Genomic DNA, 13,490 nt, shown 5'->3' with positions numbered 1-13,490 from the left:
CCATTTCCCTGTTTTGGGAACTGGGGAGCTCCTTTTTCCTCCCTGTGTGCTCCAGTTCAGCCCTGTGCTGATCTGTGGGACACAGTTCCTCAGCTGCAGCACAGGGGCCTCTCCTGGGCTCCCTGCAGGCCTGGCTGCTGCCTGGGGTCTGCCTTGGAGCACAGCATGGTCCTGCTCTCCATGTCTCCTGTCCTTTCACAGCACTGGAAATTCTCTGTTGTGCTTGGCTGGAGCATCCTCTCAGCCCTGTGCACACCACAGTGTGTGAGTGCCAGTGTCACACACAGCTCAGCGTGTGAGTGCCAGTGAGCCCCAATTCAGGTCTGAGCCTCAGAAACCTGCCAGCCTCCCTGTAGGCTCCAAAGTGCCCACTTCAGCTTTCCCAGCTGGGCAGATGAACACCTGCTTGTGCCTGCGGTCAGCTGTGCAGCAGTACCCTATGGCAGGTGCACCACTGATTTTAGCCAGGTACACCACTGATTTTAGCCAGGTACTGCACTGATTTTAGCCAGGTACTGCACTGATTTTAGCCAGGCACACCACTGATTTTAGCCAGGCACAGCATTGATTTTGGCCAGGCACAGCATTGATTTTGGCCAGGTACACCACTGATTTTAGCCAGGCACAGCATTGATTTTGGCCAGGTACACCACTGATTTTGGCCAGGTACTGCACTGATTTTAGCCAGGTACTGCACTGATTTTAGCCAGGCACAGCTTGGCTGGGTCTGCTGAGGGCTGCAGTCACCTTACAGAGAAAACATGCCTTTGTGCTTTCTGATGGAAGCCCAGTGAGTGCTGGCTCTTAGGGAGTGCTGCTGGCTGCCCCCAGAGCCAGTCAGTGACATTCTCATGAGAGCCTCGTGCCAGTGGGGGCACTGGGGGATCTCACTCCCTGTGCTGTCCCCAGGCCCTGCAGTGCTGTGATGAAGGTGCCTACCTGCTCGCCAACCAGCAGATGGACAAGTGCCAGTCTAAAGAAGGCGCCCAGAAAGCTCTCCAGGACATAGAGAGATTTCTTGAAAGCTCTTCATCCTACTTGAACTATGATCCCCAAGCCCTGCAGGACGATTTTGAGTCTGTTTTGACACCTGAGCTGAAGGTAAGCAGTTCCCCAGGAGTGAGGAGCAGGTTTGGGGTGTGTATGGCAGCGCTGGCACCCTGGCAGCCCTGTGCCAGCTCAGCGTCAGGTGGTGCTGGCTGTGGCTCCCCTTTTGGCTCTCTGCAGTGCCAGGTGCAGGTGAAGCTGGTGATGGGTCAGGGTGAGCTGATGCTGCTTGTAGCTCTCAGCTGTGGGTCAGGATGAGCCGATGCTGACTGTGGCACCCTGGCAGCCCGGTGCCAGGTCAGGGTGAGCCGGTGCTGACTGTGGCACCCTGGCAGGCCTGTGCCCGGTCAGGATGAGCCGGTGCTGACTGTGGCACCCTGGCAGGCCGGTGCCAGGTCAGGATGAGCCGGTGCTGACTGTGGCACCCTGGCAGGCCGGTGCCAGGTCAGGATGAGCCGGTGCTGACTGTGGCACCCTGGCAGGCCTGTGCCAGGTCAGGGTGAGCCGGTGCTGACTGTGGCACCCTGGCAGGCCTGTGCCAGGTCAGGGTGAGCCGGTGCTGACTGTGGCACCCTGGCAGCCCGGTGCCAGGTCAGGGTGAGCCGGTGCTGACTGTGGCACCCTGGCAGCCCGGTGCCAGGTCAGGATGAGCCGGTGCTGACTGTGCCTCCCCTGTCTCTCCGCAGTGCCAGCTGCAGGCCGTGCAGGGCAAGCTGGACAGCGTGCGCAGCATGTTTGAGAGCAGGCAGTGCTGCTTCAGGAGGCTGCTGGACAAGCACGTGAGGCCCGTGCAGCTCGTGGCTCCGCGGCCAGAGACCCCACCCCGGGCCAAGTCACCCCTGTTCTCTCCTAAGCACGGTAAAACACCCTGCACTTGTGGGTTTCCAGCTGGTAACTCTGCTGTGAGGCTTAGGGTGGCTTTGAGAAGCTGACTAAACCTTGCTGGCACAGAGAGTTATTGGAGAGTGTTAAATACATATCGGTGATTTATGAACTCCCCAGTGTTTGTGCTCCCATACCTGTGTGAAGGGTGAAGTTGGTTCCTTATTATTTATTTCCACTTCCCACTCAGTGAAAACACAGCTGTAAGTAGTGCACACCTCTCCACCTGGGGTCTGTGTGCAGCAGGCAGAGCTCTCAGGTGGCACCTGCAAGGCCGGGCTGTGCTCACCTGGGCCGGGCTGTGCTCACCTGGGATGGGCTGTGCTCACCTGGGCCGGGCTGTGCTCACCTGGGCCCGGCTGTGCTCACCTGAGCCGGGCTGTGCTCACCTGGGCCGGGCTGTGCTCACCTGGGATGGGCTGTGCTCACCTGGGCTGGGCTGTGCTCACCTGAGCTGGGCTGTGCTCACCTGGGCCGGGCTGTGCTCACCTGGGCCGGGCTGTGCTCACCTGGGATGGGCTGTGCTCACCTGGGCTGGGCTGTGCTCACCTGAGCCGGGCTGTGCTCACCTGGGATGGGCTGTGCTCACCTGAGCTGGGCTGTGCTCACCTGAGCTGGGCTGTGCTCACCTGGGCCGGGCTGTGCTCACCTGCAGCACCTGGCTCACCTCCCAGCTGCTCCATGTCTGCCCTCAGAGCCCCTCCAGCATCTGCACGTTTCCTTACAGGCTGTTTGAATGATGTCATACAGCTCACCAGAGAGACTGATGCTTTTATTTTTAAGCTTCCAGTTCACCTCTATAGCTCAATTGCAACTTGTAATCATTTACTGACAGTATCAATAAATTTGTGCAAGATGGACAAAGAGTTTATTACAGCTGAGCATCTTGCCCTAGGTTCACAAAAGGACTTTAAAGCAGTGTCCTAGCAGGGGGTGTTCTTTTTTCGAGTTTATTTGCTTTTATTGGTTTTGCTGTTATCATATGCTCAGGCTCCAGAGACTTTGTTAGGTTTTGATTACTGTGTTCCCTTAGTGAACATTTTGTTTTTCCTAAATATTTGTACTTTATGACCGTGGGATGTGCTGTGTGGAATCAGTGTTGTTTGGGATAAATACCCTTTATTTTGTCAGCTTGCTATTAATCCTAGCTAACTAATTATTTAAACTGTATCCCATTTTTCTTCTGACTTATTAGTTTCTGTCTGCAGAATCTCCTTCACCATAGAGGTACATTATGTAATTCTGCTTTCTTCTATCCAAGGTGTAGATTTTAATTCCAGTTTGAAATTTTCATTTGATCTTTCTCTCCCTGGGAAGAAAACTTCAAGAAAAACTCCAAGTTCTCGCAAGGTAAAAATTATTCATGGGATCTGAGTTAGTTTTATGGAAAAGTGAAACTGCTCTAAAGATTGAGTATACTTTGGATTTGGAGATGCTCTCTTTATTTTCTTTTTTTCTTTTGCCTTTTAAAAACTCAAGCAAACCCAAGCCCTCTTGTATGCCTGTGGTTTAGTTGCGTTAGTCCAACACCTGAGCTCTGGCCTGACTGATTTTACAATATCTGGGTGCCCATTTCGTGTGTGTTGTTCCCTGAAGTTATTTCTCACATAACAGAGGTGTGTATTAGGAAATATCCCCATGCACAGATATTTCCCCTGTGGGAACTGTTCTCTGCCTCCTCACTAATGAGTTATGTTACCAGTATTTCACATTCATGTAGCAGAGTAATTTCTGGGAATTTCTGACTCCCCATTACATGTTATTCCCTTCTGAGGTTTGCTGCCATGGGGTTTTATAAGGAGGCTCCTTTCATCCTTCCCCAGGGCTGCAGCAGGGCTGGGCTCCTGCTGCCCCTGCAGGCCCTGCTGCAGCTCTGAGCTCTTCCCACTGCATCCCTTTTCCCCTTTTCTTTCCCCTTTTCCCCTTTCCCCCCAGATCGAGGTCATGCACGACTACCAGGAGAAGAGGAATTCCTTGCAGTACTTCATTTCAGACAGTGAGGACAGCTTGGATGTGCTGAAAGGGTGAGCACTCGCCCCCTTCACACCCCCTAAAGGATGTTTGTTTGTGCCCAGTCCTTGCCCCATCCCTGTGTTCCTGCAGCCTGACCCAGGAGTCATCTCCTGTGCTTTTACCTCCTGGTTATTAATGAGATCACACAATGGTTTGGGCTCCTTGAACTACACTCATCACCTGTGGGGCTTTTATAGACGTAAAATAATACGTTTCTATTTTTTTTTTTCATTTTAGGCATGTGATAAATGAGCTTATAGAAACAGAGAGAGTGTATGTGGAGGAGCTGTTCACAGTTCTGACGGTGAGTGAGCTCTGCAGGTTCCCATTGCTGTTCCCTGGTCACTGGTACCAAAGGGCACCTGCCACTGTCAGACTGAGCCCAGGTGGGACAGGCAGCTTCCACCAGGCTGCCAGGTCCCAGTCCAGTCACAAATGCTCAAGTTTGCTCCCTAGGTTTTCTTTGTTGGAGGCATCTGCAGGAACAGTTGGTGTCAGGATGAGCTTTTCATCTGCAGTGAAGGAGAACCCTTGTGTTTGTACACAAAAGCACTGGTAATTGGCCTCAGCAGTGCCTGTAAAATATACAAAAAGCTGTTTCTCTTGAGTGTTCCCTAATTTCCTTTACCTTTAGGAGACAAAAGGAAGCAGCTTGTGTTTTATCCTTGGAGATTCCTGTCTCAATACTGTGAAATGGTGACTGTATGAAGCACATTGCTTTAGACAATGATTTCTCATACTGTCATTTTAGACATTACTACCTTATTCCAAAATAACTCTTGCTGACGGCCAAAACAGGGAATAAAAGGGATATTGCACTTAGAAACAGGGAGATCACATTGAAAGTCTGTTCATGCTCCCTTTTCACCTGCCTTTGGGGAGATGGCAGCTGAGAGTGAGCCCTTTTCCATTGCAGGGCTACAGAGCAGAGATGGACAACCCTGCCATGCTGATCCTGCTGCCCCCCGTGCTGAGGAACAGGAAGGATGTGCTCTTTGGAAACATGCCTGAGATCTACGACTTCCACAACAAGTATGGGGCTGCTCTTCTCCCTTTCCCCAGGCTGATCCTGGAGTGCTGCAGCACCCAAAGCTCTCCCTGCTCACTGCTGGTTCTTGTCCCTTCTCCCATCTCTTGCAGGATTTTCCTGCACAGCCTGGAAAGCTGCCTGGGAGCCCCCGAGAGAGTGGGATGTTGTTTCCTGGACAGGGTGGGTAAATCCTTGTCACTTTAAAGCAGACTCCCAGGCCAGGCTTTCTCCTGACTGTCCCATTCTACAGCACCCCAGCTATGTTGGTGGGGTCAGGCCAGCAGAGATGGCAGAGCTCCAGCTGTGACCCCAGCTGTGCCTTTTTCACCCAGACTGTCACTTGCAGACACTAAAGCTGGCAGCAGAGGTGAAAGCACACACGCTCTGGGTGCTGGCTGGCAGGATTGGTCCCTGAGGTGACCTGCCCCGTGCTTGCCTTGCAGAGGGAGGATTTCCAGATGTATGAGAAGTACTGCCAGAACAAGCCCCGCTCCGAGTCCCTGTGGAGGCAGTGCTCTGAGAGCTCCTTCTTCCAGGTGAGCTGCTCTTCCACCCACCTGGGGCACTGCCTTGTCTGACAGCCTCCTCACAGCCCACAGGGCTGCAGTGTGTTTGGTGCTGTGTGCAGAGTGCACACAAAATGCTCACAAAAGGAGATGTTGGTAGTTCTCGTACCCCAGGAGTACAGGGCAGATCCACAGGTTAATTTGCATGTAATTATAATATTACTTTAGCTGTAGGTATCATTCAACCCTTGGACATGAAACCCTTGGAGTCATCAAACCCCACAGCTGTGCTGTTGGAATATCTACTGACAGGTGGTGCAGAGCTGACTTGGTCTGACTTGTGTGTTGCAGGAATGCCAAAGGAAACTGGAGCACAAGCTGGGGCTGGACTCCTACCTGCTGAAACCCGTGCAGCGCCTGACCAAGTACCAGCTCCTGCTGAAGGTATGCCAGCTTGTGCCAGTTACTGCTGAAGGTGTGCCAGGTTGTACCAGTCATGCCAGGTTGTACCAGCTCCTGCTGAAGGTATGCCAGGTTGTACCAGCTCCTGCTGAAGGTATGCCAGCTTGTGCCAGTTACTGCTGAAGGTGTGCCAGGTTGTACCAGTCGTGCCAGGTTGTACCGGCTCCTGCTGAAGGTATGCCAGCTTGTGCCAGTTACTGCTGAAGGTGTGCCAGGTTGTACCAGTCATGCCAGGTTGTACCAGCTCCTGCTGAAGGTGTGCCAGGTTGTACCAGTTATGCCAGGTTGTGCCAGCTCCTGCTGAAGGTGTGCCATGTTCTGCTTCTCAAGGCCAACAGCAGAGAGATTAGATTTGTTGTTTTTCAATTAGAGGTGACCTGTAAATCAGCACCAAGCTTTGGATGACATACTGCTTATCTGGGCCTCTCCTGAAGTGCCTTTCAGTGCAGATGAATGTTCACATACCTGAAAAAGGAACAGGTGCTTGTAACAGGCCATTTTTAAGAGGGAAAGACTCTTTGAATCTGTTCAGAGATGCGGAATTACAGAAACACTTGTAAGAAAACCGAGCCAGAGATGATCATGAGACTCTGATGAATGAAATAAATTGTTGCATCTCTTTTCCATCAATGTTGGTAGCACCTGTAATCTTTAATGCATTTATTATTGTGAATAAATCTTGTGCATTTATTCTTCCCATCTGAGGCAGGGCAGTGCAGTTATTCTCACTGTGTAAGGCAGGAGTTACACTTGGGTGGTAGCTTCTGAACCTCCTTCCAGCCTCTTGAATGAGTATACATGCAGCTGTAGGTGGGCACAGGAGATCTGAAATGAAACCAATTTCATCTCAGTGGTAAAATTCTGTCCTCCATTTACTGACCTGAAGGCTCTGGGTTTTATAAAATTATGTTCCTTGTGCCTGTCAGTCTGGAGACAGTGATCTGCTGCAAGCTCCTTTGAGGGCATGTTGGCACTAATGAAAACCCCATTTGCCTCATTTGCCATATCTGAATAACCCCAGCCTCATTTGCCATATCTCACCAAGCAGGAAAACACGGCACAAAGGGGTCAGAATGTGGTGCTGCTCTGTGCTGACTCCATTCTTAAGGAAATTCATTCTTAAAAATAGGCCATCCCTCACTGGCCTGTCCACACCTCACACTGACTGTGCTTTAGAGGGAGCCTTTTTCCAGGGACGTGAAAGAAGAAACTCAGTGTAGGTCACTTGTGGGCATTGGAAACTTTGGGCAAGGTGGAAAATCTGCTTTGTTCAAGTGCAAACATGTGCTCTCCCATTTCTATTTTCAGGAGCTGCTAAAGTACAGCACGAGCTGTGATGGGGTTCAGGAACTTCAAGAAGCTCTGGTTGCAATGCTGGATTTGCTGAAGTCAGTCAATGACTCCATGCATCAGATTTCAATCACAGGCTATGATGTGAGTGGCTCTGGGCACTGAGAGCCCTGGCACAGGGCTGGGGATGCTCTGGGGCGTGGGGGGTGTGCAGAGTGTGGGAGCTGGCCCAGAGCTGAACCTGTGCAGGGGTTTGGGATCAGGAGCCCTCACAGGTGACAGTCTGCATCTGATTTCAGGGGTTTCGGATATTCTGAGCCCACACTTTGCCACCTTGTGGTTTTCTAGAGTATTTTTCCAGTGTCCCTCTGTGTTCTCATGGCTGACCTGGTAACTCTCCTGGGCTGTTTCTGTAGCATTTCCCATTCAGCATTTAACAAACGCCTCTCTGAGGCTGAGTTTGAACCTTTTCCATTGGAGTGGTTGTATTTCCTAGGGTTTCAGGGGAGCTGCTGATCCCAGGCCTGGCTTCCTGGAGAGTTCCATCTCCTGGTACCTCAGTTCAGGCTCAAAGCTCACTTCCCTGTCCCACCAAAGCAGCCAGAGCCCTTGACATGCTCTTCTCTAGGGGCTGCATGGTTTTCTGTTCCTTTCTTCCAGTTCCTGCCCTCCTAGGCTGGCTGCAGCCCTGCATGAGAGCTGTGCTCCCCTGGCTCCAGGCCATCATCCCAAAGATCCCCTGGTCCCTCCAGGAAGAGCTGTTCTGAGAGGGACGTGCCTTGGAGCAGAGCTGGCCCTGTGTCCTGGCATTGTTTGGAGAGCCCTCTCACATTTTAATTCACCTCTTTTTCGTTCCCTTTTGTCTGTCATGCTCTCCCCAGGGTGACCTGAGCGAACTGGGGAAAGTATTGATGCAGGGATCTTTCAGTGTTTGGGCAGGACACCGAAAAGGGCCCACAAAGATGAAGGACCTGGCCAGGTTCAAGCCCATGCAGAGGCACCTGTTCCTCTATGAGAAAGCCTTGGTCTTCTGCAAGAAGAGAGAGGAGCATGGAGATGGATATGACAAAACCTCATCTTACAGCTTTAAGCACTTTCTGAAAGTAAGGGGTTTTATTTTTGTGGTTTATTTTTGTTATAACCTTAGGGTGTTTTACACAGCCATGTATACTGCAGAGCAGTAATTCTGCAGAGCCAGGGGGTTTATCTCTGACATGGGGTTTGGTTTCTGCTGCTGAGGGCTGTGGTGCCCCACAGGGGTGTGCAGTGATCCAGCAGCTGACAGTAAATCCTGGCCAGGGGGAGGAAATGGAATTTTAAAATCCACTAACCTGGATGAACAGACCTTAAATCTGTCTCTTCCTGGCACTTGTTCTGGGCATCATCATAGTAGATCATCTGAAATTTCTAATGTCTTGATGCCTGGGCAGTTTTGTAGGAGCCTCTATAAATTGCCAAGGTAAACAAGGTGCACAGAACTGGGAATTGCAGTGACTCTATAGATGAGGTGCTCTAGGCTGCCCAACAGCTTTCATCAATTTTAAGTTTTTATAAAACCAAAATGGAGCCTCCTGCAGCTTTCAAAGGGGCAGTGGCCTCAAGCTGTGCCAGGGTGTTCAGCCTGGCTCTGAGGAGTGGGCAGCACTGCACAGCTGCCCAGGGCAGGGGTCCCCATCCCCGGAGGGGTTTACAGCCCTGCGCAGGTGGCACTTGGGGACAGGGTCAGTGTCCCTTGGCAGGGCTGGGTTCGTGGCTGGACTCGATGGTCTCGGGGTCTGTTCCAGCCTCAGTGTTTCTGTGCTGTCAGGAGCAGCTTGGTTCCTGCTCCCTGGGGCTGCTCCTGTCCCTGCAAAGGGGCAGCACCATGAAACAGCTGGAACAGAGCATTTGTCCGTGGCACCTGTGCTGTAAATCATCCAGGGCTTTCAGACCTGAGCACGCACACATTGTCAGGAGGAACAGCTCTGGTGAACAGATGTTATTTCTGAGGGTTTGTTTGTGTTTATAGTGGATTTGTCTGATCCGGTCTGCGTGAATAATTTATGATAGATGATACCTTTATTATTACATCTGCTCCAGAACATGCAAGTGGGATACTGGAGCTATTTCTGGCCATGCCTTAATCAGTGAATAATTGCCAGCAAAGCCTTCTTTGAGGGAGAGGATGGTTCCTGTGCTGTCAGGTATTACAGCAGGTTTCAGCTTCATGGCCTGCTCAGGAGGGAGGGCAGAGCTCTCCTGTTGCTGAAGAATTTTGTGTCTCTAATCATGGTTTGAGCTTGGTTCAGGGGGTCCCACTGTGCAGGTCCTGAAGGATTTGGGCCTTTGGTGTTTCATCCAAACTGTCAGAGGTGGAGGGGGATGATGAGTAAAGCAGCATTCAGCTGCAAGCCAGGCTTGGGGCACCCTAAAATTAACCCTGCTTTTGGAAAGAAATAATCTGTGTGGATAAATAATGTGTATTATAACATGTCAAGTATTTACAAATCTTCATTTGCCAAATCTGAGACATTCTGTGCAGAAAGAGGCAGCTGAGATGATGCTTCAGTTGGTTGCACTGGTTCCCAAATGAAGTTCCCAAAGGTCCATTGATTTGTTGTGGAAAGCTCATCCAAAATGCAGCTGATAGAAAGTCAGGAGGAATGGGACAGATAATGACTTCCAGTTGCTACGTAAATTGAAATTGATGCAACATGTTAAATTCAGTGCAAACAGTTTCACTTGCTGCCAAAGTCTGCATTCCTGGGGAAGAGGGAGCTCTGTGCTGTGTTTAATTTTCTGTTTGTTTGGGTTTGCAGATGAATGCAGTTGGGATAACTGAGAATGTGAAAGGAGACCATCGGAAATTTGAGATCTGGTACAGTGGGAGAGAGGAGGTGTATGTGGTGCAGGTTTGTCCCTTCAGAATCTGGGTATTTGCACATCCTCAGAACTGTGGGGAGAAAATGTCTCATTGATCTCCCTGCTTGTAGTGATAGCTCTACACTTGCCACTGTGCCTTGCCTGGATCTAATGGGAATCATCAATTTTAAAAGATCAAGACTGTTTAAAATTTAGTAGTAGCTTTGGGGAAAAAGGGAATTTCAGATAATTACAGCATAGAAAAGTAAGGTTTTATTCCTACATTATAATGGATGACTCTTAATTCCAAATTCAGACAATTTTCTCTTCTTCCAGGCCCAAACAGTAGATCTGAAGATGGCATGGCTGAATGAAATAAGAAAAATTTTGTTCAAGCAGCAAGAGCTTATAAAGGGTACATTTGCTCAATTTCTCTGTGGCTTTCATTCTGCAGCAGAAGCTTTCCTGTTGGCACATTGCTGATCTTCTAGTCCACTAATTCTCTCTGGAGAATTAATTTTTAGAGCCTGGTAGCAAAATGCTGGAGTGAGGCCTTATATTGCAGGGAAATAACAGAACTTGGAGCAGTAAAAACTGGGTGCTGATGTGCAAATGAATCACAGAAGTACAGTTTTTGGTTGTCATTACCTTGGGCATTATTTCCCATTTGTTATCCTAGGTTTAATGCAGCAAGATACAAACCAGATGCCTAATTGGGAGCATCTCGTGGTCCTAAGGAGCATGCTCTGTGTTGGGTTTGTGCTAACATGCCACTTTAATCATCATTAACTCTGTGCTTTGCAAGAGCCCATAGGTCTGTGTGACTCTGAGCAGAAGCCAGTGGGGTTGTACGAAAGGTCTCATTTTTAAAGCAATGCTCCAAGTGTGAGAGCTGCAGTAGAGAACTGGATTGAAGCTGTGTTTGCCCTTGCAGCAGGGGAGAAGCAGCAGCCTGGCTCGTGCTCGGAGCAGCTCCCACTCTCCTCGCAGCTGGGGGACAGGTGAGTGCTGGGGCTGGGCTAGGCCGGGCTGGGCCGGGCTGGGCCATGCTGGGCTGGGCCATGCTGGGCTGGGCTGGGCTGGGCTGGGCTGGGCTGGGCTGGGCTGGGCCGGGCTGGGCTGGGCTGGGCTGGGCTGGGATCAGCTCCCACTCTCCTCCCAGCTGGGGGACAGGTGAGTGCTGGGGCTGGGCTGGGCCGGGCTGGGCCGGGCTGGGCCGGGCTGGGCCGGGCTGGGCTGGGCTGGGCTGGGATCAGCTCCCACTCTCCTCCCAGCTGGCTGACGGGTGAGTGCCAGGCTAGGCCTGGGCCAGGCTGGGCTGGGCCAGGCTGGGCCATGCTGGGCTGGGCTGGGATCAGCTCCCACTCTCCTCCCAGCTGGGGGACAGGTGAGTGCCAGGCTAGGCCTGGGCCTGGGCCTGGGCTGGGCAGAGCAGAGCTGGGCCCGGCTGGGCTGGGCTGGGATCAGCTCCCACTCTCCTCCCAGCTGGGGGACGGGTGAGGCCTGGCCTGGCCTGGCCTGGCCTGGCTTGCTGCTGGCCCTGGCCCTCTGTCTGTCCCGGGGAGGGGACAGCAGGGCTGTGCCTCTGCTCCCCCTTGGGTGCCGGTGGCCTGGGGACAGGGTCTGCAGGGACAGCCTCGAGCCTGGCAGCTCAGCTGAGCTGCAGCCCCTCTGCAGATGGAGCAGAGCAGAGACAGGGCTCTGCTTCAGGCCAGAGACACTGCAGCAGCTTCCTTCCCCTCCCAAAAAATTGGGAACTGGGCACTAAGTCCTTAATCTTCACAGAAACATACACTGAGAGTTCAAACATACACTGAGAGGTACCAGGGTTACTTCTGCTCCTGTTTGACAAACCCTCGTGGGGTTGGTGCTCACTGGGGAGGTAAAGCTGGGACTGATTCTGTCCTTTTGCCCCCTCAGGAAGCAGCAGAGAGCCTCCATCAGCTCGGAGGAGAACGACTCGGAGCGCACGAGCCCGGTGCTGCTGTCCCCCCAGAGCAAACCCCACAGAGGTAGGGCCCCTCTCTCTCCCCCCCGGGGCCTCTCTGGGGCTGCTGGCCCAGGCTGAGCCCCGGTGCGTTGCAGGCTGGCCAGGAACGTCCCAGTCCCTGGAGATCTGCGAGGGGCTGGAGGAGTGGGCGGGCCAGCAGGAGCTGTCCAACTGCTCGGACACCGAGGAGGAGGAGGGCACCCAGCTGGTAGGTGATGGGACACCCTGGGGGCTCACTCTGCCTGTTCTCCTCCCTGACGATGCTTGTGTCTTGGCCGTGTCCCTCAGAAATTCCGTATCTCAGTGCGGGCAATGAGAGGATGTCTCAGCCAGAGTTTCTTGAATAATTCTGATGCAGGTAGCTGGTAGGGCTCTGCCACATTCCCTGCAGCAGTCAGACTCACAGCTGCACGATACACAATGCAGCTAAATAATGCAAGTTTTTCTCTCTACCACAGTCTCCAGGAAAATACAAAGCCCTTGCAGACTGCAAGAGGAGAGGATCAGAGGACCTGCTGGTGAAAAACGGGGATGAAATTCAGCTCTTGCATGAAGATGGTGAGGGACAGTGGTAGGTATTTCAGGATTGCTTTGCCTTATCTCCAAGAGCCTGCAGGGCAGTCCCTTCAAATGTCACTTGCCTGGTGACACAGTCATGCAGCTCCTGGCTGAGCTCTAGGCCATTCCAGAAAGTGGAGAATTCATTCTCCTGCCAAGACTAGATCCATCCCCACTGGCATAGCCTGGGGAAACGAGTCAGGGCTCCCCTGGCCATGAGTCTCTGCCTGACCTGGGTTCTCCCAAGACCTTCACAGCCTCTCTTGCCATGCTGTCCCCACTTCAGATGGTGCTTCCCTCTGTCCATCCAGCTCAGCTCCAGGCTGTGTCCCTCTGGGGGTTGACAGCCCCAGTGAGTGGCTGCAGGGTGTTTGCCTCCCTCAGACAGCTCCAGGAGTGTTCCCTACACTGGGGATGGCTGCAGACTGTTTCTGTTGTGTGTGAAGCTGTAAAGGCTCACAAGGGAACCCCTCAGGGCTGGGAGCATCCCCTGGGAGCCCCCCTGGGCCTGCTGGACCACCCTGGTCTGGGGGCAGCCTGCCCCTCCTGAGGCTTACAGCAGTTTGGCTGAGGCTTCTGCTCTTCCCTTTGCAGGATGGTTTTGAGCAGCTCTCAGCCAGCCCAGGGTCTCAGCAGAGGGAGCCCAGGGTGCCAAAGTCCTGTTGGGGGTGTGAGAAGGGTGATGTTGGCAGGAACCTGGGTCAGGTTTGTGCAGGATGCACAGATGTCAATGCCCATGCAGGATTCCTGGCTGAGAGCTACAGCCCCTGCACTTCAAGGGAAATCAGAACAGATTAAAATAGAATATTTCAATTGCAGGGGATCTGCAAGGATCATCTAGCCCCACTGCACTTTGAAGAATTCAGTTTGT

General features: G+C 52.3%; 1 protein-coding gene across 3 annotated transcripts in view; it reads left to right on the top strand.

Moving 5' to 3' along the window:
* The window catches only part of MCF2 (MCF.2 cell line derived transforming sequence), a 47,508-nt gene that overhangs the window by 27,890 nt on the left and 6,128 nt on the right, over window positions 1–13,490 (top strand). For 2 of the 3 annotated variants that reach the window (XM_059483109.1, XM_059483108.1), the window contains exons 12-28: window positions 910–1,101; window positions 1,734–1,905; window positions 3,191–3,279; window positions 3,865–3,953; window positions 4,180–4,246; window positions 4,859–4,974; window positions 5,083–5,152; window positions 5,416–5,508; window positions 5,830–5,922; window positions 7,249–7,374; window positions 8,112–8,333; window positions 10,029–10,121; window positions 10,408–10,486; window positions 11,006–11,072; window positions 11,992–12,083; window positions 12,157–12,269; window positions 12,520–12,632. In XM_059483109.1, the coding sequence (XP_059339092.1) occupies window positions 910–1,101; window positions 1,734–1,905; window positions 3,191–3,279; window positions 3,865–3,953; window positions 4,180–4,246; window positions 4,859–4,974; window positions 5,083–5,152; window positions 5,416–5,508; window positions 5,830–5,922; window positions 7,249–7,374; window positions 8,112–8,333; window positions 10,029–10,121; window positions 10,408–10,486; window positions 11,006–11,072; window positions 11,992–12,083; window positions 12,157–12,269; window positions 12,520–12,632 (1,886 nt within the window). The remainder of the gene's footprint in view (window positions 1–909; window positions 1,102–1,733; window positions 1,906–3,190; window positions 3,280–3,864; window positions 3,954–4,179; window positions 4,247–4,858; window positions 4,975–5,082; window positions 5,153–5,415; window positions 5,509–5,829; window positions 5,923–7,248; window positions 7,375–8,111; window positions 8,334–10,028; window positions 10,122–10,407; window positions 10,487–11,005; window positions 11,073–11,991; window positions 12,084–12,156; window positions 12,270–12,519; window positions 12,633–13,490) is intronic. The other variant, XM_059483110.1, reaches the window with a different exon arrangement.

Source organism: Ammospiza nelsoni, chromosome 15 (assembly GCF_027579445.1).
Source record: "Ammospiza nelsoni isolate bAmmNel1 chromosome 15, bAmmNel1.pri, whole genome shotgun sequence".
Taxonomy (NCBI): Eukaryota; Metazoa; Chordata; class Aves; order Passeriformes; family Passerellidae; genus Ammospiza; species Ammospiza nelsoni.
The sequence above is the reverse complement of the archived record's forward strand: the minus strand, read 5'-3'. Positions and strand labels throughout refer to the sequence as shown.